General features: G+C 42.4%; 2 protein-coding genes across 4 annotated transcripts; one reads left to right on the top strand and one right to left on the bottom strand.

The window, feature by feature from the left end:
* Nucleotides 1-549: 549 nt before the first annotated feature.
* On the bottom strand, nt 550-5,981 carry jpt2 (Jupiter microtubule associated homolog 2). The gene is made up of 5 exons (XM_051389408.1): nt 5,817-5,981; nt 4,700-4,851; nt 4,135-4,289; nt 2,829-2,865; nt 550-2,049 (listed from the first exon to the last, which is right to left on the bottom strand). Exons 1-5 carry the CDS (start codon nt 5,870-5,872, stop codon nt 1,787-1,789), a joined length of 663 nt encoding a protein of 220 aa, XP_051245368.1. The 5' UTR covers nt 5,873-5,981; the 3' UTR covers nt 550-1,786.
* Nucleotides 5,982-6,862: 881 nt separating this feature from the next.
* Nucleotides 6,863-24,372, top strand: cramp1 (cramped chromatin regulator homolog 1). Of its 3 annotated transcripts, none has more exons than XM_051389407.1 (20): nt 6,863-7,014; nt 8,826-9,202; nt 11,005-11,207; nt 11,355-11,508; nt 11,978-12,061; nt 12,251-12,299; nt 12,488-12,573; nt 13,185-13,308; nt 13,475-13,556; nt 13,931-14,866; nt 16,357-16,534; nt 16,956-17,128; nt 17,232-17,306; nt 17,695-17,776; nt 17,954-18,064; nt 18,493-18,647; nt 19,777-19,963; nt 20,399-20,566; nt 21,301-21,446; nt 22,035-24,372. In XM_051389407.1, the coding sequence occupies exons 2-20, from the start codon at nt 8,827-8,829 to the stop codon at nt 22,146-22,148; spliced, it is 3,483 nt and encodes a 1,160-aa protein (XP_051245367.1). In that variant the 5' UTR covers nt 6,863-7,014; nt 8,826; the 3' UTR covers nt 22,149-24,372. The 3 variants fall into 3 exon arrangements, with proteins under 3 accessions (XP_051245367.1, XP_051245366.1, XP_051245365.1); XM_051389406.1 differs by lacking the exon at nt 6,863-7,014 and adding an exon at nt 8,195-8,444 and having other exon boundaries at nt 16,405-16,534; XM_051389405.1 differs by lacking the exon at nt 6,863-7,014 and adding an exon at nt 8,199-8,444.
* Nucleotides 24,373-25,337: the final 965 nt, after the last annotated feature.

The following is a 25,337-nucleotide window of genomic DNA, read 5'->3' as shown; positions in this document are numbered from 1 at the left end:
TTTAAGCAATAAAATGTTCATCAGTACTTACTTTTACTTATGTAAAATAAGGAGACCTAGTTTTGAGAGTTTCTTGGTATCATAAATTAAGTCTACTTATCTCAGTATCTGTGTATACTCACATGTATTCAGTTTGCTCTTTTAGGCCGCTGTTTAAAAAGGATAAAAAATGAAACAGTATCAGAGGTTCCAATGTGTAGTAAAAAGCTAAAACTACATTTTCCTCCAAGGCATTAAGTGGCCATTTTGTCTTTTGAACAAGCAGCTTGCACAGAGTGCTGCCAAAAGGGCAAATCCAGACAAAAGCATCAGTGTCAGAGATTCAAGAATTAACTATAAATCTGGAGCAGACAAAACTTAGTTTGTATGTCACATTTTCCCAGATCCAGACAAACATTTCAACAAGGTACACGTGGTATTTCTACTTTTAAATAAAACTGCTACTATTGTTACTACACTACTTCCAATTAGTAATTACTGAATCTTCAATAGTCAAAGACGTGTCATATTTCTGTTTTTGGAAAGTAAACAAAATAAGCAAACTCTAAATGCAAAACAACAGTTTTATTGCAATACACAGGATTTCTTTCTGCTGCACTCATTGCCTGCCAGGCACATCAACACACAGGGGACAGGCTGGCACCAGAATACCATGAATGTGCGTCATGAAGTGGGTGAAAAGGTGATTATCAATGAGCCCACCTGGACTCAGGTAGGCCACACGCTTGTCCAGAGTTCACTTGTCTTCAGCCGTTTTAATTTAAAACATAAACAAAGGCCTACCCCAAGCAAAAAAAAAAAAAAAAGGCATGTTCTCAGATAAAGCAAGCAATGAGGACGAAGCAGAAAAGCACCTACACAATACAATCGCATAAAATCAAAATGGAATTTCTTTAAGGAAGCAGAAACATTGGGGAGTAAACAATCGCATTCGTCTTTGTTTCAAAGTCAATTTTGGTATTCTAGAGAAGGAAACCATGAAGGAGTAATTCATGAGAAGGCAAGAAAGATGAAATATATTTAGCTGGCGTAAGGCTTCTGATTATATGGTCATTGGTTGTTGTCTAAAACATTATTTTGAAAAACTGCCAAACAAAAAAGGTTTTATGTCATCATCCAATAAGGATTTGGCACTAGTGGAACTCCCTGAAACATTTTACATATTACATTGGTGAAAAGACTTATTCACCCCCTCCTGACTGAACACATTAAGGTTTAAAACAAATCACCCTGACATTTGAGTTGAATTTCTCACGCGAGGATTACGGTTACACCAAATAATTGGAATCTAGGACTGTTTAAAGCTGAACATTATACAAGCACTCCAACGTCTTAACCATTCTTGAGATGCAAAAACTTTTCCAAAAACCGACAAATAATTGTGCCTTAAACCGACCGAACTGCATTTAAACATGCTGAAAAACACAGACACAGTGAAAACAGTAACCGCAATATTGAGACTGAACGGTGTCACAGTTACAGTTATCTGGCAATAGCTAGCCTGTTGATTGATCAGTTGGTGATTGTATAACTGCAGGTTTCAATGAAGAAGATTATAAAGATCTGAACAAAGAGCTTCAACAGAGAAATGGGCTGAAAGTGCAAGAAGTTGAGGACAACATGTTTGGCTAGGAATCTGGTGTGAAGAACAAAAATTCCTGTCTGCTATTAGATGCACGGGTGAAAGAACAGTGGGGAGAGGGGGAGTTGGAATGAGAGAAGGTCAACAGAGGAGCAGACGAGGAGTGTATGGACACAGACAGGTCGGAGTGGTGTGTTCAGCTCATCAGTAGAATACCACACTAGACTTTCCTCCGGGGGGGTTGAGGACCCTGTTGTGAGAGCGAGGCTTGGGTCCCAGATGAGGCTCGTGCTTCTTCAGACCAGTAGTCTCATCTCTCTCATCTGGAGGTGAGGAAGAGGAAGGGGAAGAAGAAGGCTCAGGCTCTGGAGGGGCTGAGACAGCAACAGGCTCTTCTTTGGCTGGCACGGGAGCTGGAGGGGCAGCTTCCTCCTTCACCTCAGGTTGACTGACCTTGGGCTCGGGTGCTTGGAGAAGAAAAAGAAAGAAAAAAGGATTTACAAAAATGGCAGAGCAGAATAATATCCTCAAGATATTACCACCTATTTCCAATTTTAATACAGAATAGAAATCTAAAAAAAAAAAAAGATTTCTCAGAAGAACACAACTTTGTTTTCTCGAGAACGCAGGATAATCATGGAGAACTCAAAAATGAGTGTCTAGTTCTTTTGGCCACACCTGATTTGATGCTTTCAAAATCAGTCTGTCAGGAAAGATTCATAACTGAACTGAAATTTTGTTGAATGCACATCTGAGAGGTAACTTAAGATAAACATTTCCTGGCATGATCTCAATAGTTTAAGTAAGAACAGGAAACGACCTTTTGTTTTCTTGTGACAAGAAAACAAAAGGACAGTTTGATTATGTCAGAATCACAAAGCAAACAACGTTTTCTCAAGATATGGTAAATAATTAAGTGATGATCTCAAGAGAACAGCATTAAAAATAATATGTATAGAAATTACAAGCATGACTACTCTGTGTTTATACTTGCACATAAAAAATGTCAACATTTTCAAACTTAAGGCAACGGTTGATCTTATAACCAGTTGTTGCAAAACTCAGGATCAAGAAGAAAGGCAGTTTGTCTCAATAAAAAAAAACAAAAGACCTAACTATAGTCTAATCCCTGTGATCAGAGGTTCTTTCAATGCTACAGTGAGTGGACGGAGAAGGATTATTCTGTAGAAGACCAATCTCCCAAAAACATTTAACATGGACATTGTTCTGTATGTAAGAAACTCACCTGGTGATTCAGGTTCAGGTCCCACACTTAGATTGTCCTGTAAAACATTAAAGGTAAGAGGTTTCTCACTGTGTAATCAATGAAAGGACTTAAAACCATCCTTCTTCATTGTTCTACTTCAAATCAAGCTAAAGCAGCAGCTCAAATTCTGTAAAACAGCCCAACTTTCATGCATTTATAAAAGGCATCTTGAAGTGGAAGTATTTGCCTCTCTACCAGCCTTGGTCAGGTCTCTCTAAAAATAAAGATTTTGATCTCAACAAGACTTTAATCTTGTTAGATAAAAGGAAAATGAAAATACCAAAACTGCATGTTTATAGTCAACAGAACTTGTAATAAGGCTGAACACGATATTTTCCTCAATGATCATATACAATTCTATCACATGTGCTCTGTGTAAAAGGATCAAATGAGTCATAGCTAGTGAGTGACCATTACCCACACTGAGTAGTTTGACTGCGTTTGCAGCTGCAAAATCTCCTTGTGACACAGATTGAATTTTTTTAACAGAATTAATTATTTTATGGCATAGATTTCACAGTTTTTGTAAGCAAGTAAAGTTTATTTGCATTATTTCCTTGAACACAGGATGGCAACTTTTTTCAGGTCATGCTGACAGGCTATTCAATCAGTCTAGGATAACACCACATCATCAGTTTGAACTTCTGTCATAAACAAGTTATCATAAATACTGTTGATGTTGGTAAGTTTCCCTAAACTGCGAGCAAATAAGGGCTTTCCAAAGGGACCCAATCACAGTAACGTTTGTGTAAGTCATGAGTAGCTGAGACATTCCACCTTCCCAGGTATGAGAAACACCTCATGTTTACATGCCTTTACTATGTTTTCCAGGGGGCCACTTCACAACAGCAGAATAAATTCAGGATAACTGAAAAATTAAGGCTTGCCCTAATCTAGTCAGTGAATTCTGTCTTTCTATGTATTGATGAAATACAAACACAGCCACTAACAACCTCAACGTGTTTTAGCAGATTTCTGCTCATTAGTGACTGCTTGCAATTCATTTGTGTCACAGCTGAGATTGTTGCAAAAGACTCAGCAGTCTTAGCGAACAGTGGCCTGGTTGCACAAACACTATTGACCCATGGAGAAGACAGACAGATATACTGGGGTATGTGACACAGATGCTGTGCTTTTCAAGTATTACAGGATAAAATGAGGATCAGATAAAATTTTGGATGAACTATTCCTGTATGTTTACGAGTTTAAGAGTCAGGGGTGAAAGAGAATAAACAAAAACACAAGTATAGTGAAAATGAGTATAAAATGTAGGGGCACGGCCTACCTTTGGCTTATTTGGGTGACCCCTGCTTGAGCTTTGGGCAGGTTTGCAGCTTTCTGCAACCCCGAATATGTTGCTGCTTTGCCCACCTGGAGGGATGGGTCTCTGTGATTGAGCTGGAGGTTCAGGCTCTCCAAATATTCCACTGCTCTTCCCACCTACATAAAATATTACCAAGATGTTGGTTACGTTTTGCGGCCGTGTCATGACGGCAACTCACTCTCCCTTCAGCATCACACCGTGTGCATAAGCAAATTATAGTGTCATATACTGTACTACAGTGGCAGCAATTCACTGATCATTTCAGGGATGCTAATGCCACAGTGAGAAACAGCAGATAAGGCAGTCAGGGTGACCAAACAGTGCTCTTCTGGAAACTCAAGACTATTTTTTAGCAGTAGAGTGGAAACATACCTGCACATGGCACACACACCACAAAATTTGGAGGCGGATTACATTCAGGCACAGAGGACAGTGTTTATACTGGAATCATCACATTATAGTAACAGTTTTCACACCCTGGACATTGATAGACACACATCCATTATCCCTGACAAGCTGGTCTGACCTGGAGGATTGGAGCGCCTGGGTACACTCTGGGGCGGCTCTGCTGGAGCAAAAACTTTAGAGGCCATCTTATTAGGTCTTCTTGATGGTGCAGAATCTTCTTCGAAGCCACCAAACAGGTTACTGGAGCCACCTCCAGGAGGCTGCAACACCCTGCAAAAGACGAGAGAATATAGTGACACCTTCCTTGGGTGCTATCCTATTTATCCGTCCAAGTCTTATTTAGATCTTGTGCAAGTGTGACCTTGCAAATACTGAGACCGAGGTATGTTTACTGGTTAGATTGGAATTCATCTCACTAATATACAGAGCAAGCTTATTGAAGGTAACCCTTCTCAGAGGTTGTGAATCCCTCCCACATTAAAGAGTGCATACAATGTCTTTGAGTCATGGAGGTTCGTGTTTACTGATTGCTGTTAGAAACATGATGTCATGTTTCTTGCACACAAAGAGGACCAGTAGAAAACAGAGGCTAGCCTGGCTATAAATATATTACAGTAAACAGCTTAAACCAACGCAGCCAAATAACAGGCTACTTGATCAAATAACAGGTTATTCGATTATATACCGGGAGGTCTGACCAAAGTCTGAAAAGTCTTCCCGCTATCATTTCTCATGTTATTAAGTGCAACAACATGCGTGACTATGGGCTATTTCAGCGGGGCCGACCCAAGAACTGAGGCTTTCGATGAGGAAACCCTCCTTAGACTAGAACAATGTGGCCACAACGCCATCGGTGGCGAGTACAAAGAGCAGCAGCCTGAAGTGGCTTTCACACTTCCGCAGGCGCAGCAGACAACGCCTGGTCGGGTAGCTTATAGGCTAATTCTTCACTCTTGAGGTGGCTAATGCGAAGACAACTCAAACCAAGCTAGCTATCAAGATGAGCGACCACAATGTATTCGTGACAGCGCTAAACGCTAGCGTTGTTACCGCTGAAGGTATTCGCAGAGAAGTGAGAGTAAGAGCTGCTGTCGTACAACGTTATAACCTAACGTTAGTTAACGTACGTTGAGATACGAGCCGACCAACCGCTCACTGCACTCCAAATAAAAACATCGTAGGCCATTCCTGTCACATATCACCCAGCAACGCGACTAACGTTATACATTGTTCACCTTGAACTTGGTTTTGTACCAGTATCCAACCCTTGAAACATGTTCGTCGAAGTCATAGTGGTTTTATTTTGAGTCTTCAAGTTTCCAAAGACAACTTCGTCAGTTTGCCAACTGGACGACTAGCAAGTTCCCTTGTCTGCGCGTGCCCAACCAAACTCCGGAGTGAGGAATTTCAGTCCACCCAACTGTGACGCAGAGGGATATGATTGGTCCGCTGCCAACCCGCTGAGTGCTGCGGGGCGCTCGTTTCATTGCACCCGGTATCCCGTCAGCTAAAATGTGACTAGTAATCCACTGCCTTCTTTTGTCTTTTGAGACTAAACTGAAGCCACTGTCTTTTTTATTGCGTCTGATTTGTATATTTATTAAATACATGCAATCCTTTATACATGTCTTATCAAGAAATAGGCAGAAAACTCCGCCCTGCCGATTTGTCAAAGGGAGTTTAACAACCGAACCGGTGCACCAGTCTTTATATGTGACGCTTGTTCTTCTTTACCGGAGCGCCTGGCCGGGACAGGCAACGTGGGCTGAGTCCGAGTCTGATAGCAAATAAAATAAAACGCACATGCTATTGAATCAAAACTCCCTTTGTGACACATGTTGTCCTCGCTGGCGCTTTGCGACCATGCTTTTAGTCAGCCGTGTGTTGCCTGTTGTAAATATCACACTCTGACTCCACATAGACAGGTGATTTTCGGCGTACGCCAGGGTGAAAATTCAAGTGCAGCCTCTGAATTCCGCCTATTCATTTGTGCTTCACAATGTCAATCGCTTTCTGGGCGGAACTTATTTTAAAAGCGCCAAAAACCTCTATTGCGGTAATCTAATCTCGTTTAAAAACCACTTATTTAATGAGCAAAAATGTTAAATTATTAAAGGGTCGCTGGGTCGCAACCTTTGAAAATACATATCGGGAAAGTTACACGGCGTGGCAGGAAGACAACGTCAATTGGTCCGTCACAAGGCGTCTCTCACTAACAATTGGCTAAGCCACCTGTCAATCACATTTTAACCGTCGTCCTCGTGTATTTCTGACCAATCACATGGTTTGTTTTCGAGTTGTAGTGGGCGTGTCTACGCGCGTGGACAATCGAACTGCAGGAACTGTCATCGTCACAAGTTGGACGGCTGCCGTCAGCTAGCGATGCTAGCCTGTGTCTCGATTGGGAATACCACCAACAGGCTTCACCTTCAGGTAATTCTTCAACTTTGATCATGTTCTCCTCCCGGCAGACTCTTTGAGCTCCTACATGACACAATCATTATATAATAATAATATAACATATCATGTTTGTAACGTTGTGGCTGGTTTGACTGCTGTAGCCTTAACGTTAGCTAGCCAACACCAGCAGCCATGCTAGGTTTACCACGTTATGTATGGAGACAACTCTTGTAGGCGCGTAACGCAGCGTGCTACAACAAAGTAAACGACAACTGACAGTGTAAACAACTTCAACTATTATTACATTGCACTTTTACAGTAACGTCAACCCCTTCCAGGAGAACACCAGGTCCGTGGTTAGACTACTGTAATCACTGTCTGTTACATTGCAGGGGAGTATAGGTGTTGTAACTCTGTGGCATGGATCCCAGTGTGCTGCTGTAACATTTTACATTAATCTGGTGCTACACTGAAACGATATTTTGACGCAGTGTACAAGTTAAATCATAGTTGCATCCATCTATTAACATCACAATCACTTGAAGTTGTAAGAATCCGGAGCTAAAGTACTTTATTAACAAACTGTCTGGCTCTCACTGTTGTTGGATGAGGGACATTTTGTGGCAGGTGGAATTTGTGTGAAAGTTATTGTTTATATGAAACAAACCAGGAATACAAAGGTTGTGTCGGAATGTAGAAAGGAGGGAGGGGGGGGGTCAGTCCTCGTCCTTTTCAGTCTAAAGCTGCTCATGTCCAATTAATCTTACTTTTGTTTAGCTCTCCCTTGCTGTCATCCCTCTGCGCTGCCATCCTTGTGATTATTCACAAATACACAGTTAGTGGATAACTAAAGGAGCAGACACATTGTATTATAAATGAAGTGATGTGCACACACGAATGGAAATACACAAGGTGTTGATGTGCACCGGGCACACAAAGCCTGCTCCTGATGTTGACGAATGAAGAATAATTAGTACGAGGCTGTAGAAATGTGAGCAAATGCAGTATTGTCACAAATCCTTCAAGTTGCACGATGTATATGAAAGTCACAGTTTTACACACATCGTTTCTGCAGGCGACGGTGACGTAGTGACAAGCAAAGTCCACTTGCACACAGGTTAATAAAACTATCTATACTTATCAATTCACATGAGCCCGACTGACACGGGCTAGGGGACATTCCTCTTCGGTGCATGCACTAAATATCCCCTCACTTGTCGGTGGTTTTACAGTTTTATTTCTCGTTGCAAAGAAGCATTGAGTAATGTTGTTGCCGATAGAAAACAGTTGAACTGCGCAGAGAGTTCAGCTCAGTCGAAGCAAGAGCAAGGAGAGGGCAGAAAGCGGAGAGATCGCTCTAGGTTTTATTATGCTCAGTTTGATCAGTATTTGCCAATCTAACCGGTCGGACTCATGGTGAAGAGAAAGAAGACGTCGCCTACTACCGAAGAGCACGACAATGGGTAAAATAATGTTTAAAATAAACACTTTATTTAGAGGTCGAATCCGCTCAGGGGTTTCGTTGTCGTTTCTGCAGGGCGCTAAACTGAAAAGCGCTCGCATTTGAATTTAGTTGAAATTCAACCTTAAATATCGGCGATTTGAGCCGAAAGACACTCGGTAAAACGCCGCCGTCAGTTACTAAACTGTTTTGGTTGTTGAATATAATTTATCTGAAGGCGTTTAATGCATATATTTGGTGTTGTTTTGTCGGGACTGGAGAGGGGATTTGAAACAAACAGCGGCGGCCATGTTGAGAGACAGTGATCGTCGTCTTTAGAAGTTAATTTTGCACACCGCTTTGCTCCTAATGTGACAATTTTTCCCTGAATGTGTTCTGGCAGCATGACACCGGGCTCCAGGGAGGGGATCGGTGTCGATGGGAGGAGGAATCCGTCCAGAAAGCCCGAAGGTTGCGACGAGGAGGAGAGCGGAGAGCAGGCGAGCGAGGAGCGCAGTACAAAGGGAGACGACGGAGTGGAAATTCTTAATCCATCAGCCACGGGTCTCAGCCCCGGTTCAGCCCCGGTCCTCCCCGCCTCTCCGCCGAACCGAACCGGACTAGGCTCAGCCCAGCATCCCCAGACCTCCGCGGAGCCCGCCCCTCCGTGTCACGACCAGCATCATTTTCTCCGATCCAGCGTTAGACCTCCGAGCAAACGGATCCGGAAGGATTCAATCGGCTCGACCATCAATGGTCATGGCGGGGCAAAATCGAAAGGTACCGTAGGTGACCGGCTCAGATAAAAGTGTGTGTGTGTGTGTGTGGTATAGGTGGGACTAGCAGTGGATGGGTTGGGGGTCTGCTCTCAGTTGTAAGCTGTGTTTACAGTTTCTGTGTCAGTGATGGCTCAACTGGACTGAGACTCTTTTTGTTGCTGTGTGCTCCCATCGGGCCACTGGTTGTACTCTGGGTCGGTTGCTGGCTGCTCCAACCCAAGTTACAGCACCATCCTGTGAACCCTCTTTGTGAAGAGGAGGAGAGGCACAGGCCAGAACTTCAATTTCAATTAGGATGTCATATGACTATTTTCAGTTACAATGTCTTGGAAACTGGCCACCATGGCTGTATAAACAAGGGGCTGTTGTGACTGTCTTTATCAAATGAGTGGAGGAGAAATCAATCTCAGGTTTAATGCTGCAGTGTTTCTGAATGAGACTGAGAAGTGTGATAAGAAAGAAGGGGCATTATTGTAGAGAGTTGAGAGTAGACTTCTTTTTATTTATTTATATAGGGATTAGAAAAAAAATAATAGCAAGATCATCTTATTGCCTTCAGCTAATAATATAATTAGTCACTGAGCCAACCAAATTTGTGAATTAAATTTTGTTGTTTCAGAAAAACAAAATGCAGTTATGTAAGATTAACCCACACATATCACCACTAACACTTTCACTGGTGACTTGAAATAGTAGCATTGAGTGTTTGAGCAAAAGAACTAAAGCTAAAGATAACTTGAGGCGCTCAGCCTTTCATGATTTTTAAACACACAGAATGATCACTGAACCCAGATATTGATAAACACTTATAGACAAGTGGCTTGATTCAATGTGTCCAGGTAGATGAAGCATCTCCATACCACCAATCTAAAAAGGGGCAAAGAAAGAAGTGACAGGAGAATTATTATCTAGTATGTTTGAAACTTACAGCTACTGAGGTGGCCTCTGCTCATTTGGAGCCTGTCATTGAAGTGCTACACTTAAACCAGAAACCTGTATCTTCCTTACTCAAGGATTTAGTTTTCACATATTTAGTGAGGAATAATTACGGAGTGTGAGTGAGCATAATTATGCTGCTCTGCAGTGTCTGTTTTTTCTTTCTTAAGAAGGCCTTATGATTTGGACACAGATCGTACAGAAGTAAACATTTACAGTATATTGGTGAATTAGTGTGCTCTGACAGGTATGACTGTGTTGTTTCATCAAATTTATATTTAGACTGCCAAAGTGTCAACCAGTTGACCAGTAAAGCCCCACTTATTTTGATATGATGCTATATTTGGTACACATCTGTTTTGAAAGAGACATTTCTAGGTTAGTGCCTATATCCACATAGATTTGCATTTGTAAATTAATAACCATTTTGGCTGAAAATCAGTTGTCTTAACATAGAGCAATGCTGCAACCACCTCTGTGCTTGTATTAATGCCTGCTGGCATGCTGCTCTGTACTGGGGCAAACTTGGCCATTGGAGCCCACCACGGGTTGGTTTTGGACCCATGTACTGTGGACCTGGCCGTAGGGACTGATCGCTTTTCCTGCCTCCTTGCCAGAGCTGAACCACAGAGGGGGAAGCTTTGCAGGTTTTGCAGTGTAATGGCAGTGGGTGGCTTTGTGTGCATGAATTTTATCATCTCCCAAACCACGCACCTTAGAACTACTACCCCGCTATAGAAAAAAACTAGGGCGGTCAACCAAAACATTTGGCTCAATCCTTGCATTTTTTTACTCTGATGTTTGACATCTGTTTTTTTCTCTCAATGTTTCAAGACTGATGGATTTGTGGGCATTTGTTTAACACAGGAGCAGAGAATGGCTCGTCCTCCCAGGGGACAGTCGGACAGTCGGGGCCTGTGGCGGGCTCCACAGGGGGAGTGTCCAAGGCCTCCAAGGGCCAAGGGTCTGCTGAGAAGGAGGAGCAAGCCGGTAACCAGAAGAGGGCCCGTCGGCAGTGGGAGTCCTGGAGCGCAGAGGACAAAAACAGCTTTTTTGAGGGGCTATACGAGGTAAAGGGTAGAACCAAATAGATTGTCAATGGGCACTACCTGCCACAAAGTGTTGGTTGTTTATGTTATGTATCACTTAGTTAACATGTCTCCACATATGTATCTTTTGACATCTTCTGCTTATCTCTACTACTCTGGTCTCTCTAGCATGGGAAGGATTTTGAGGCTATCCAGAACAACATTGCAATGAAGTACAAGAAAAGAGGCAAGCCAGCCAACATGGTGAAGAACAAGGAGCAGGTTCGCCACTTTTACTACCGGACCTGGCACAAGATCTCCAAACACATTGACTTTGCTAATGGTGAGCTTCCTTTTGTTTGTGTCACCGTTCTGAGTCTCAGTGAAAGTTGGAAGGTAGAACAGTATTTATGTCACAGTTAGAGCCCCACTTTAAAAAAATATATAATATTAACGTGCAACTTTTACCATCTTATCTACCATCTCTCTAATATCCATTAGAGCTGTCAGATAAGTTAACATGGCACCTGTATGTGTCCAGTGGTTGAAAGGGTCACTGCTGTGGTAGAAAGAATAAAATAAAAGACCGCAATCAACTCCCACACTGATGTTTCTTCAGCATTTCGTTAGGCAGGGAGACTTTGTCCCAAAACATATGTTAAAAAACCCCTCAAGATAAGCCTGAGCCCCTTTCCACTCCTGGGAGCCCCCACTGTCACTGTCGTGTTAGTGTTATCTCTATGTTGCATACACATGCCTTCTGCCATGCTGGATATAGCAACGTTGTGACTTGTGCCACCTTTCCTTCTCAGTGTACTCCAGAGTGCTGAAGAAATCCTCTCAAGAACTCTACGGTCTGATCTGCTACGCCGAGCTCCGCAAAAAAGTTGGAGGATGTAAGTTAAGACCGTGTTTGAATGCATGTCTTTTTAAAGTTGTTTTGTGTGCAAGTGTTTTTCTGCTGTTAGTCTGGGACACCGGGGATGTGATTAAAACACACCGCATGCTCCCGGTCATGGGGGACAGCTGCTCTTCAGGGACCATGTCGTAAACGCCTCTCTGGCTTTGTGTTTTGTCTTTGACAGTAATGGATGATAAGAACGTGGCAAAGCTCAATGAACTCATCCAACAAGGGTAAGTCGGTGGTAAAAAATGCAGAGACCACTCACACACAGCTTTTTCCTGGCTACTGTGTTGAGAAAAGTTTGTGTCATGTCTAATTGTTCAGGCTGCTCTGTAGTCTGTTTATGTGACTTGTTAGCATACTTAGGTTGGCCTTAAAGAACAAAAAGATTTCACTGCTGTTCTGTGTGTTTGACCAGGGCCACCACTGTACGCTCCAAAGGGAGGAACCTACGAATCAAAGCACCCATGTGCCGTGCACTGAAGAAACTTTGTGACCCAGATGGTGAGCATGTGTACGCACAGACACCTCACACATACTGTACATAGTAAAGTAAACAAACATCAGTGCTGAAAATATAAACCATGGTGACGGTGAGGCACAGGATTTGTGGGGGAGTGGTTTTGGCAATAACAATGGCAGCGTGTGGGCTAGTGGCGTTTCCATGGTAACTCCGTAGGCACAAAGTGAGGAGGAGGACCATGAGGGAGATGATGGAGATGACTGATCCGACCGACTGCCATCTACCCCTCTGTTCAATATCAGCCACTCAACTAACTTAAAGAAAACATTTGCTTTAAACAAGGATGGAAAATTAGAAGCGCTGGTTTGCTCTGTTTCCTCTTCAGTACCACTGAGTTTGGTTATTGTCTTGTTGTTGCCTGATGATCCATTAAGCCTGCACATTTACAAGAGAGCATGTTCAACTCTTCAGCAATTGCGCTTGTTCAACTCTTCAGCAATTGCGCTTGTTCAATAAAGTTTAAAATGTTTGACTGCATAGCGGCACAAAATCCCTCTGACTGGACACCTGCTCTTTGTCCTCAAAAACACCTGACCTTTTCTCCTAAATTAGCTTTGTTGGTGTTTCTCACTGTGTCATCATGTCCCTGCAGGAGTGAGTGACGAGGAGGACCAGAAGCCGGTGCGTCTACCCTTGAAGGTGGCAGTGGAGCTCCAACCCCGCAGTAACCACTCCTGGGCCCGTGTTCAGAGTCTAGCCCACAACCCTCGCCTCAGGTTTGGCTTTAAAACAGATATCTGCATGTACTTCAGCATCACATGCAAATAAGTTTGCAGCAATATCTTAACTGCACAAACATTTAGTCCACTTTTTTATTGCCACTTCATAACGCTGTTGCAAGCAGCTGTATATCAATCTCTTCTTGTTTCTTTTTCAACCCAGGATGGTGGTGGAGCTCCACAGGAAAGTCTCCAGCCTCATTGAGTACCTGAAACAGAAGTGGACGTACCATGACCAGCGGATTGTATCCTTTAATAGCTCACATGCTGTATTGATTGCATTTCAGTTTAGAAAAATGGTGAATGTCAATGAAAACTCTTAAAAACATAAAAAATAAATAAATAGAACAATGATTGCATGAAGCATGAAAGCCGATGCAAACTCGTAAACTTTAAAAAATATTTTTATAAACAATCCAGTTAATGATGGGATTAGATGATAAACACAAAATAGTATTAAAAATAAGTTGTTTTCAGTCTTTTCATGCAGTGCCTTTTTGATACAACCAGCTGCTAATAACAAAATATGTTTGTTTATATTCACATATATTTAGTATGGGAATTAGAGCAGTGGTGTTGCACTTAAGCTTTGGGGGAGTCCTTAACATTGATGCTTCAGCTTAAGAGTCTCATGGAGAGAGAGGCTCTGGAGGGCAGCCAGTCACCCAGCAAATCCCAGCAGGAGGAGCTATTTCTTTTCCCAGCTGAGAGCAGCACCTTGACCACACTGCCCGGTGTGGCACGTGTGGTTCACTCCAAGGCCTCCTGCACTGTACACTGGCTAGAGAGCGGAAAGAACCGGCCTAACGCCAAGGAATTGCCAGCTGCCCAGATTCTGGGTATCCACACAGCTCCACCACTTCGGACTGGCACCAAATCTGGAAGGGGAGGCACCGCTGCTGCTGGCGGTGCTACAGTGACTGTATTGAGTGATAGTCGTCGAACTGAGCCCCTTAACCCTGAGCCTTCACAAGACAGTTCAAAGGTAGAGGAGAAGAGACCGCCGTCTGTTAATGTCCCCGCTTCCCCTCAACAGACTGTGGCTCATAAGGAAGAGGGAACTGGGACGGGACCTTCTGAGGGGAACAAGACCTGTACTGGTGCTGAGGCTAGTGGTGGTTTAGCAGTGACCAAAGGCGTGGAGAAGTTGTGTAGTGGTACAGAAAGCTCATCGGAGCAATGCAAAGAGGAGCAGAACAGCAGCACCTCCTCCCCAGAAGCAAACCAGACTCCTCCAGCCAAACCTACAGTGGCTGTCTCAGAGGAGGGGATGTCGCAAGGCTCTGCACCTGCAGCCAAAGAACGGGCTGTTGAGCAGATCAGAGAGGAGGGCTGGAGTGCCCGCGACGCAGACAACGTCACCCTGGCTGAGCTCTACCTGATGTTTGGGAAGCCTGGAAAGCTGCAGCTGGAGTATGAGTGGCAGCCTGTTGCGGTTCCTTCCAACAACCAAGAAAATGGACAAGCCTTGGTACCGCCCAAACCCATCAAAACAAACCGCGTTTTGCGCTGCCTGCTCAAGCTTGTTGCCACTGAAGTCAATCCTAAACCTTTGGTAAGAATTAACTAGGGTTGCAAAATTCCGGGAATTTTTAAAAGTTGGAAACTTTCTATGGGAATTAAGGGGAATAAATGGGAATTAATGGGAATAAACTGGATATTTTCAATATTTCTTGTTATAATACTGTTAGTCTATAACAGGGAATTTACATGTAGTTGAAAAGAAACATCATGGAGCATAATCTTGCTTAAAACAACCTGATTTAATGCAACTTCAGTTGAATGTCCTCCCTATATTCATCAATGACATGCACACACGCAGTAATCAGCACAGGCTACTATATACTTGCCAATATTTATTTTTTAAAATATGGGAGTTTTTTCTTTTTATGGGGGGGGGGGTTTAATACATAACCCATTGCTATTAACCTATTTGGATTAATTGTATTGTGCGCATATAACCATAGCCATAGTAAATCAAAGGCAGCTAGCATCATATGTTAAGCTAAAGGTCAATGGTTTCGGCTACTACTTATGGTGCTATCCATTTGTCTCGTAAATCCCCCGCCCGAGTTGCTCTGCCGCGAGAACGTGACGTAATTGCCTGGCTTGTACCACTTATAGCGTTCCATTTGTCTTTGGGCATTACGAGTCTGAAAGAACATGGACGCCACCAGTGCAGCAGCTGTGTTGTTATTGTTTGTGGCTCATCTAAACAAGCTCAATGTGAAATAATAATAATGTTTTTCTACAGAAACACTAACATTTCAAGTAATTCCGTTATTGCAAGTCTTACATTTCAATAATATTTTGCCATTTTCGCCTATTTCAGTGTTTCCAAAATTCCCCAGCTTATCTGTCCATGTAAATTTTCTGGAAATTTAGCGGAAAATTTCCACCCCCTTGCAACCCTTGAATTAACTACTTACTACTTCTCATAAGGTTATTGCTGGTTGCCAGATGCCCATTTTAACTTGTATTCGTGGACAAAACTTCTGAATGTTATTTTCTTTGTGCATATTGTCAAACATGTGCACAAGGTTAGGGCTGGGTGCTGAACTTTGATACTTCTATGGCACCGATCGAATTACAACGATACTACAGAGTATCAAAAAAAATGTAACTCGGTACCAATTTTAAATACCAATGACCCACGCAACACACAACAGACTGTACACGTAGTAGAGGCGAGCAAGAGAGACACTCTGTTTACGCACAGAGTACAGAAAGTTCTGTAAGTTCACCTCATTGTTTTTTTTAACAATACCAAGTCCTACTTAAGGTTGAAGACTAATCACACGCCACAGTAGTGAACAGTATGCAGGGTGCACATTCCCTTGGATTAACAAAATTGCATTGCTCATCCACAACAAATCCTCCACAGATAAACACAAGTAAATTTGTACAATGTCAGCTGATACTTAGCACTGGGAATGGGCTGGGAATCGTCGTCTGTGCCACCTTTAAACTCTAATGAAAGTGAAAGCATTATTTAGAAATGTACATGTAGAGCAGATGGTGTCAGTAACGTGTCTTCTCATTCAGGCTCCGGAGCTGTGCTCCACAGCCACATCACCACTTAAAACCCACCAGGAGGAGCAAAACCAGGCCCTCACGCCTCCAGGGAAGGGTCCCATAGCAGGCGTTCGCAGCCCCAGCTGCGGCCGGCAGCAGGCCTCTGTCCGAGGGGCCCGGTTGCACCTGCCAAACGCTGGGGCCTCAGGTATTTTTTTTATAACAAAATAATATTTTGGTTTAAATTGATTTGAAATCAGTAAGACTGGTTAGGATGCTTTATGATGCAACATAAATCATATATCCCACATATCAGCTTTGTTTCTGACTGTAATTCTGCTGATATTTACTTTGTGTGGTGGTGCTGATGGTTCTGTAGTTGTCTTTGTTAAACAATGGGAATTAATATTGTTGTGCAACTCCTTCATGGGTTATTGTTTGAATATTTATTTTGTATACCATGTTTTCCAGTATCGTTCCCAAATCCCAGAACAAATCAACTGCAATTGCTTGTGTGTGTTTAGAAATGAACACAAAGAATTACTGGATGTTGTTCAATGGCTTGACATTATTCTCAATTAACTGCCCTCCTCACATTGACATGTCTTACTCGTTCCTCCCTTCTTTAGGTGGACGCAACCTCCCTCGCTCTCTGCTGGGGTCGACTGCGGGCAGCGACTCAGAAAGTGGCGTGTTTGCAGTACCCACCACGCTGCCTCCCAACAGCTCACGGCACAACCGAATGTTTTCCCCGAACAAGGAAGCTGAGCTGGCCTTCAGACAGCAGCTCGACTCTATCAGTGTAAGGCAGAGCAATGCATTATTTTTGACATTAATTGTGCAAAGACAAAATTGGTATATCGTCCAGAGGAATATGTATTAATGATGATGTGCTCTTCTTCCAGATGCAGTCAGATCTTTTCCTTTCTAGACAGAGAAAACCTCGAAACAGACAACTCCGGAAACCGCTTGTAGTTCAGGTAAGGAAAGAGCGTTTGAACTTATCCTTCCTGTGGTACCGCAATGAACACCATCTCAGTGGCTTTCTACAGTAGTATAAACTGCCCTTTTGTAATGCTTCCTTGACACAAATACTGATAAAGTATATGGAGGAAACATGGTTCCTACAGGTGTAGCAAAAAAAATTTAAAAGTCGTTTGGTTATGAAATGATGCAAAAAACGGTCTGTAACCATACGCACAAACTCACAGTCCACATAGTTGGATTGGGAAGGTGTTAAATGCTGCCTTGTGGGGCTGAATGCTTGTACTCTATACGTCTTTATAGTCATTCTCTGTGCTATGTTGTGAGGTCATGCTGGGCTAAAAAGATAAACTGTTAGTTCAGTTGCTTCTGTCTTGTTCACAGCGAACGCTCCTACCCCGAACTACAGGAGATACTCCTCAGCATGTCTGCTCCTTCTCCATCCTCTCCAACTCCTCTGCCACAGGTACTTTTGGGTCTTTTTCCCCTATACTGTAGTTTAAAGTGTTGGAAGTAGAGCCATGTGTTAATTCTGGTAATACACTCTGCTATGTGCCCTCTGTACATAACTAAATGTAATTTCTCTTTTTCAACAACAACTCTACAAATCTTTCGCCCTCTCACTTCCTGTTTCTTCCCTCAGGAACTGGATCCTTCCGGCCAATCCATACTCGCCTTGCTCCTTCCTCCCGCCCCCCCCTGACCAAAGTTTCCCCTGCAGCGTCCAGCTCTGCAGCAGCCAGCCAGCTCTCCAGTGTGTACTGCTTTTATTAATTCATCTATTCTTCAGTTGTTTCTGTTTTATTAAAACTTAAGATAGAGTATAATGCATGTTGTACTACTACAATTTTCAGTTTGAGTTTGAATTCTTCATCCTCCTGTGACTGTAAATAAAACCGTAACATGTATACATAGATGCTTTTTTATTATTTGGAAATTCTCCTTTAATTGGATTTTAAACAAATATTTAGGACACGGATCCTTCATTAAATTGGCTCAACAAAACAGGAAGTAAACTAAACTACTTACATACTTACTAGTATTTACTAACTACAGTTTTGACCTCTCAAAAATGTCACTAGGTACATCTTCACGTGCTAGTCTGTTACTGTTAATACTTCAATCAGGTATGTGCTGATGTGACAAATCCCTTGTGTTTGTAAACTGTTAATACTCTTTCAGGTGCCATTGACCAGGCAGCTAAGTCTGCAGGTATCATCCCTGGCAGTCCCCGTAGGGAGCCGAGTTCTCCCTCTGTTGACAACACCGTGCTCGCCACCACACCCATTGTTGATGCTGAACCAGACTCTCAACTCCTTCAGCACAATGTCCCAGAGGTCAGCGGTACACACTTACATACACACACATACATACACATACACGGTTTAATGACTCCTCTAGGGCTGGGCGATATGGCTTAAAAATAAAATCTCCGATTTTTTCACACCAAATCTGATTTACGATTTTAATTGATTTTTTTGTAGACTGTTTTTTAGCGGGTGTTGGTGGGCTGCGGTCCTGTATATCTCACAGAGAGCAACATCTCTCCCACTCGGCTGCATGCCTCTGCTTGAGGTGCTGGAATAAATTGGTCGTACTGCTACCTTTGGTTTGCTTTTTCCGCTGTCGGACGCCACAAAACCAAACCAGTTCCAAACAACCGACGACACTGTGCCTTTTTTAGGGAGGAGCTCATCCTGGCTTGCTGTCATGTTGTGTTTATCTGTGGAGAGGCGGGGGGAGGGGTCAGTGCACTCTGACCTACGGGAGCCCAAAGGGAGCGCCGGTGTTGTGGAAGTTCAAGAGAAAACCGATTTTAATGAAAAATAAATCTTGTTTAACTACAAATTTGAATTAATCGATAAAATCGATTTATCGCCCAGCCCTAGTCTCCTCCTCACTTGCTGTGTTGGTCCTCACTCTAGTGAATTACTCTGGTCATGTCTACAGTGTAATCCAGGTTTTGTACAGTGGTAGAAAACAGCATTTTGCAGTAAGTAGGCAATGTAGCGATGCAGCCTTGTTAATAAATATGCACCCTTGCCACCAACAGGACAGGGGGTCTACTGGTTATTGACACTATACTTTACGTTATGGTATATCGCCTTGAGTGTTAATCTGACAAAACAACGGACGCCCTTCACATTTTTCCGTCACTGTTAAAACTATTCAGTCAATGAAAATAATCAGTTAACACGACCCCTGGGATGAAGAATGACTACTATACAATGAGGGTGAAGTGGAACTCGTCACAGTAAAGTACTGCTTGTGAAGGCCCTATTCACTGTTAGTGTGTCATTAGTGTATCCCTTGCATAATGTTGAGTCTCAAGTGCTCTGTTGTCCAGCGAGAGTCAGGTTTCGTGGGTTGTTTGTTTTGGCCAGCTCTGTAGGAAACGCATGAAAGGAAATAGAACCAATGCAACAAAACCCCCTCAATGCAGTGTTCAACTTGTTGTTTTCACAGAATGGTGTGCCTCCACCGTCTCCTGGAGTGACCGGTGGTGGGGACTCTCTCCTCTCTCCACCCAGTGTGGCCTCGCTCCTGGACATCTCTCTCCCTGGTCCTCCTGAAGAGCCTCTCGCCCCCGGAGAACCTCAAACACACATCAGTGACTCCATTATCGAGCTCGCCATCAACTCTGCCCACTACGGTGTGTGTGTGTGTGTGTGTGTGTGTGTGTGTGTGTGTGTGTGTGTGGGGTGTGGGTGTGTGGGTGTCTGTGGGTGTGGGGGTGTCCTAGATGCTAACATTTACTTGGAAACCTAAAGTGTATTTCTGTAAAAATGACATGTTGCATAAGTGTATTAGCATTAAAATAGAGTCGGCAGGAGACATGAGACTCATGTGGCCGCATTTCCACCACAAGAACTGCTTATAGGAGTTTAGTGTGGCACTCAACTAAAAAATAAAAAGAAGTAAAGACAAATAGCTGAATCCAATTTGACTGACAAAATTCTGACTTGGGTACAGCCCCAGTATTCTGTGGAAGAAATATGTTAATATGCAACCAACTAAACCTGTCAGACGTCAGGCTTATTGAACATTGTGTGTGTAATCTAATGGCTATTTGCCTGTGTCGCTGCAGGGGAGGAGGCCGCTCTCTCTCCAGCCAAGCTGAGCAACAATGACAGCTCCAAGCTGTTGGCCTCGTCTCCCTCAGTCAGCCCATCCAGAGGCTGGATCCCATCGCCCAGCCATGACCCCCAGTGGTACCCCAGCGACTCATCTGACTCCACACTAGGATGCCTCCTCTGTAAGTCTTTTTTTATTACTATTAAATGAGCAGACGGCATTACAGAGCTTTCTTTTTTCAGATTGTCTCCTCCGTGTGTCTTGTATCCAAAAGCCCAGTCCACACTGCCTGCTTCTGCAGTGCGGGGCGAAACCTCTTACTTTTTTTTTTTTTTTTTCAAAGTTTTATTATTTAACAGGTTAGAGCAGTCACACCACTTGCCTTGATCGAGCGTCTCAGCTGTGGCTTCAGCAACACTTCACTAGACAGTTGAGGTCTCGCCTATTTTTCCTGTGAGCCTCGCACTGTTCTCAGCAAAAACAGACAGAGTGAAAGGGGTCTGTTTAGTTATACCAACATTGACACCAACATCAACACCAGCAACATGTACACCTTTCAGTGTGTCACTTTCAAACCTACAGTTTCAGTATCTATATCTGTAGAATATGTCACAGACATGGAAAAAAATATAAATGTATTTTTTAAAGCTCAACACACGGCTGTATCTGTTTAAGATTAAAAGCTCTCCAGCGTTTCTGTGGACAGAATCCATTCATATGTTAACAGGGCTTTGTTACTCAAACTCAAAAGATGGGGCTGGCAGCAGTGACTCCACAGCAGAAACGCTCTCTGTGTCTGATCACCTCAGTAACGCTGGAAACATGTCATGTCCCATGAAGACGGCTTTATTTCCACTGCTCGTGTGTGCTGTCCCTTCTATTCACTCTCTCTCTGTTTGCCTCTTTTCCTTTCAGCCAGCATGGTCACTCCTGATAAGGGCAGGCGGACCACCCTAACCCCCACGGGCCCCTCTAGCGGCACAGCTTTGCTTGGTCCTAGCCTCCTGGACTGCAACTCCCATGATTCCTTTCAGTCCCGTGGCCTTCCTGATGTGGCAGAAGTAAGTTGAGCCCTCTTGGCATCATCTACAAATTTGCAATTTTTTTTTTTTTTTTTTTAAGGGGATTCCTTGTTAAAGGGTTCTAACTTCACCTGTCAAGAGTTAGCTGAGAAGATTGACCATTATTTTTGTTTATTTTTTTTTTTTTCCTGCGGGTTAGCTTAGTTTATCATACAGACTGGAAATGGAGAAACAGCTAGTTGGGATCTGTCCAAAGGTAACAAAATCTGCCTACCAGCACCTCCAAATATCACTAATTAACACGCTATATCGTGTTTGTTTAATCTGTACAAAGACAGAAGTGTAAAGAATACAATGTCTGGACTATTTCATGGCTGGGATGTAGGTGGATTTTATTATTTTAGGACAGGGCCAGACTAGCTTTTTCCCCATTTCTATTTTGTGTGCTAAGCTAAGTGGCTGCTGGCTGTAGCTACAGACAGATATGAGAGTTGGATGAATCTTCTTATCCAGCTCATATATCCCAAGATGTCCAACTATTCCTTTAAATTCCAGAGGTCCCTGGGGGAAAAAAAATAGGTTGTAGATCTCTGTTGTAGATTGAAAGCTTATTGGTCCTGCTTGCAGATGGATTCCCAGCTTGCTTGTATGATGAGTGAGAGCAGCGTGGACTACATCGCCCGCTTCAATGACCTGGCTCAAGAACTGGCTGTGACTGAGCCCTCCATCCCACCGCCCTGAGGAGGAGAGGACCCGCCTCCACGGACCCACGGCCACCTGAGGACATGGGTTTCTGAGTGACCGCAGGAGAGGTTTCTCCGCTCTGTCTAGACTTATCGCCACGCTGTTTATTCTACTTCGGAGAAAGGACGGCTATGGAGAAAGACCAACCCCCTAAAGCCATCCCTGCCCTTTTTGTAAAAGTGCAATAATAATGGTGAACCTTGACCATTGTTCAAAGCGAGTTTGAAATGAGTTGGTTTCACTGAACTGTTGTTTAAGGTGAAATGCCCTTTAAAAACACTTTAGAAAAACAAATGCGTTTACAAAACACAACCTCATGTACAGGAAGATACTATGCCATATCTGAACAAAATATTTTCACTGATCTTTTATGTCTCTTCCTGCTCTTTGTGTGTGTGTGTGTGTGTGTGTGTGTGTGTGTGTCTGTCTGTCTTCTACTATCGCAGATCAACCCCCAAAATGTGTAAATCCACCAAAATGTGCAGTTCAGATCCCAGCTGATGGCAAACAGCGGCTGATTTTGAAAGTAATGGCAGTGAGAAGGGGGGTGAAAGTGGTGAGATCATAGTTGTTTTTATTCAGTTGTTACTGTGGCCTCAGTTGCTGAAGTAGAGCACAACACAGCAGGGCGGGGTACAAGAAAGTAAAACCGTTTTGCTACTGCCCTCCATGTCATGTGCTCGCGATCAGTTCAGGTTTTATTTGGTTACATTTCAGGAACATAGCCTGCCATGTGTGTTTGGAATCAAGTTTGTCATTCCTTGCCGTCACATGAAAAATGGCAGCTTTTTTTATTTTATTTTTTATTTTGGTCGACTGCATTTTGTAGCAGCTCTACAGATCAGCAGCTGAAGTCATATTGGAGTTCAGTGTCCATTGCCAGTCGCTTCTACAACTTTCATCACTTTGAATGTATGTTGATGCAATAGCCTTCGAGTTTCTTTGTTGTCGCATAAACAGGTCTAGAAGAAATAGCAACGTTCTTCTTTCACGTACTTATTTATCTTGCTGTTTGTCCTTTATTTTATTTTTTTACACTGTAATTATATACACAAACATTTAATTTTGGTCTCGTTTTAAATAACCTTGTCTCTTTGACAAATAACATTGCTCATTTACCAGCTGTTCTGCTTGCGTGTTGCACTTCAAACAAAGAAGCGAGCCGAGCTGTTTTCAATCAAGGACTAAACAGAGGCACCCTCATCCCATAATGTGACCAACCACATATTCATTTCCATCGGCAGGCTAAAATTTGAAATGTTAAAAGTTTGCAGTAGTGTTACACTCCATTTTCAACTCCTCCGAAGCAAGCAGTCAGAGATACGTTATAAAATCAAACACTAAAGCCATAGTTGACACTCAACCACTTAAGTTGTTTTCTTTTATTAAGTTAAGTCATTATTAAATCACTAGTAAAAACTTCCTTATTGGTTGTGCTCAAAACATTAATTCCCCATTGGCTAGTACTGATACGGGATACTGACAAAACACTATGGCTAATGTCAACATGATTGTCCCTTTAATGTCAGCCCACTTTGTATGTGTTGAAGTTAAAGGTAAATGCTTTTAAGTACTTTCCCCATGACGTTTCACCATTGCAATGTATTGTTTTTCACAGCATATACACACATACCATGTAAAGTCCAGACTGATCCAGATGTTCTCTCTGAATTTCAGTTAACCAGCATCATCAATATGCAGTATTGTGAACATTTTGTCTGATCAACATGTTTAACTTCATCTCTGAGTGTAAATTGTAGGAGAGCTCTTGTTGTCATTCCACTAATGGGATTTATAAACATTGGTCTCCTTTAAAGCACCTTGAGGGGCTTTGACTCTACAGTGTAAAAGCTCTTGTGATGTTTATTCATTTGTGAAATAAATCTCAAAAAGACTTCATCTTCTCACACTAGATAAACTACGGAGATGATTCTTAATAAGGAATAAACAGCGGGTTTTGTCTTTGAATTTGGCATGTTTGTTTTTTTTTTTGTTTTTGTTTAAGGATTTATTTGTACAAAATGTCAATTCCAGTATTCACTGCGCTTTTTGTAACATATTGTAAATTGTTATTTGGATTATTTATTGTTAACATTTCAGAAAAGGTGTTTGTTTAACTTAATATGAAGATGACATCTAAAAATGAAAAACCTGTTGAAAGTTTTCAGTTTGTAAAAGGTGTTTTTATTCTGTGTATAAAGATAGTTTAAAAAAACCCAAACAGCTGGTTGTATTCATTGTGTGCACTTTGTGGTAACAACAGTTTGAATGCAATCTTTTACAAGCAGGTTTGTCAGCTTTTCTAGAGATAGAGTGGTTTCCTTCTGTCCCTGTTAAAGAAAATAAATTCTCACCCCTCAAAACAAAACAATTAACTCAACACAAACATTCTGGTTGAAAACTGCAGAACAGGAAATCAAACTGTCCACTAAAATGTTTTTCAGGACAAAGATTAGCAGTGCTTCCTTCCTCTACATGTATTAACCTTCTGAGAATCATTTGCAGTGCTGTGTGCAGTATGGTATGTTACAGATGACCCAGAAACAACATGCCAGGTGCTGTATCTGCCAGAAAGACAGATAAATTGTGTTTGTTTTTTTCATTGTTCTTATGTATTGTATGTGTAGTAGTGTAGTACGTAGTCCAACTGAACTTTCTCTGTTTGCATATACTTGTTTCTGCTGGCATCAGATGGACATCAGCACAGTGTGATGTTTAAAACAAAAAAAACCTCAAACACCAGTTACTATAATTATAATGAAAGAAGACATCAAATAAGATGAAAAAGTAAAAAACTAAATATTTAATAAATCTTTTTTATATAGACACACACAGATAGATAAAGCTTGCAATATAAGGAGTAAAAGTGCAGCATCAACTATCAAATTATACAAAACCCAATCCCACCCACTTCCCTTGTATGGTTCTATTAACTTTCACCTATATACACACACCTCTTCTGCATATTTATATGTAAAATGTTCACATAAATGTTCATCAATGAGGAAGACCTAATAGAAACTTTAGGAAAAGGTCCAGGAAGAGATACACATTTGAGGTCTAATATTTTCAAAGAGGGGAGAATGCTGATGAACATTTTCTGAAAGGTTGCAGGTTTCTTTCTTCCATTATACAATATCTTTTCCAGGTGTGCAGTAAGACACACACTCCATTCCAATTGGTTAG

The sequence above is a fragment of the Dicentrarchus labrax genome, unplaced genomic scaffold, assembly GCF_905237075.1.
Source record: "Dicentrarchus labrax unplaced genomic scaffold, dlabrax2021, whole genome shotgun sequence".
Taxonomy (NCBI): domain Eukaryota; kingdom Metazoa; phylum Chordata; class Actinopteri; family Moronidae; genus Dicentrarchus; species Dicentrarchus labrax.
The sequence above is the reverse complement of the archived record's forward strand: the minus strand, read 5'-3'. Positions and strand labels throughout refer to the sequence as shown.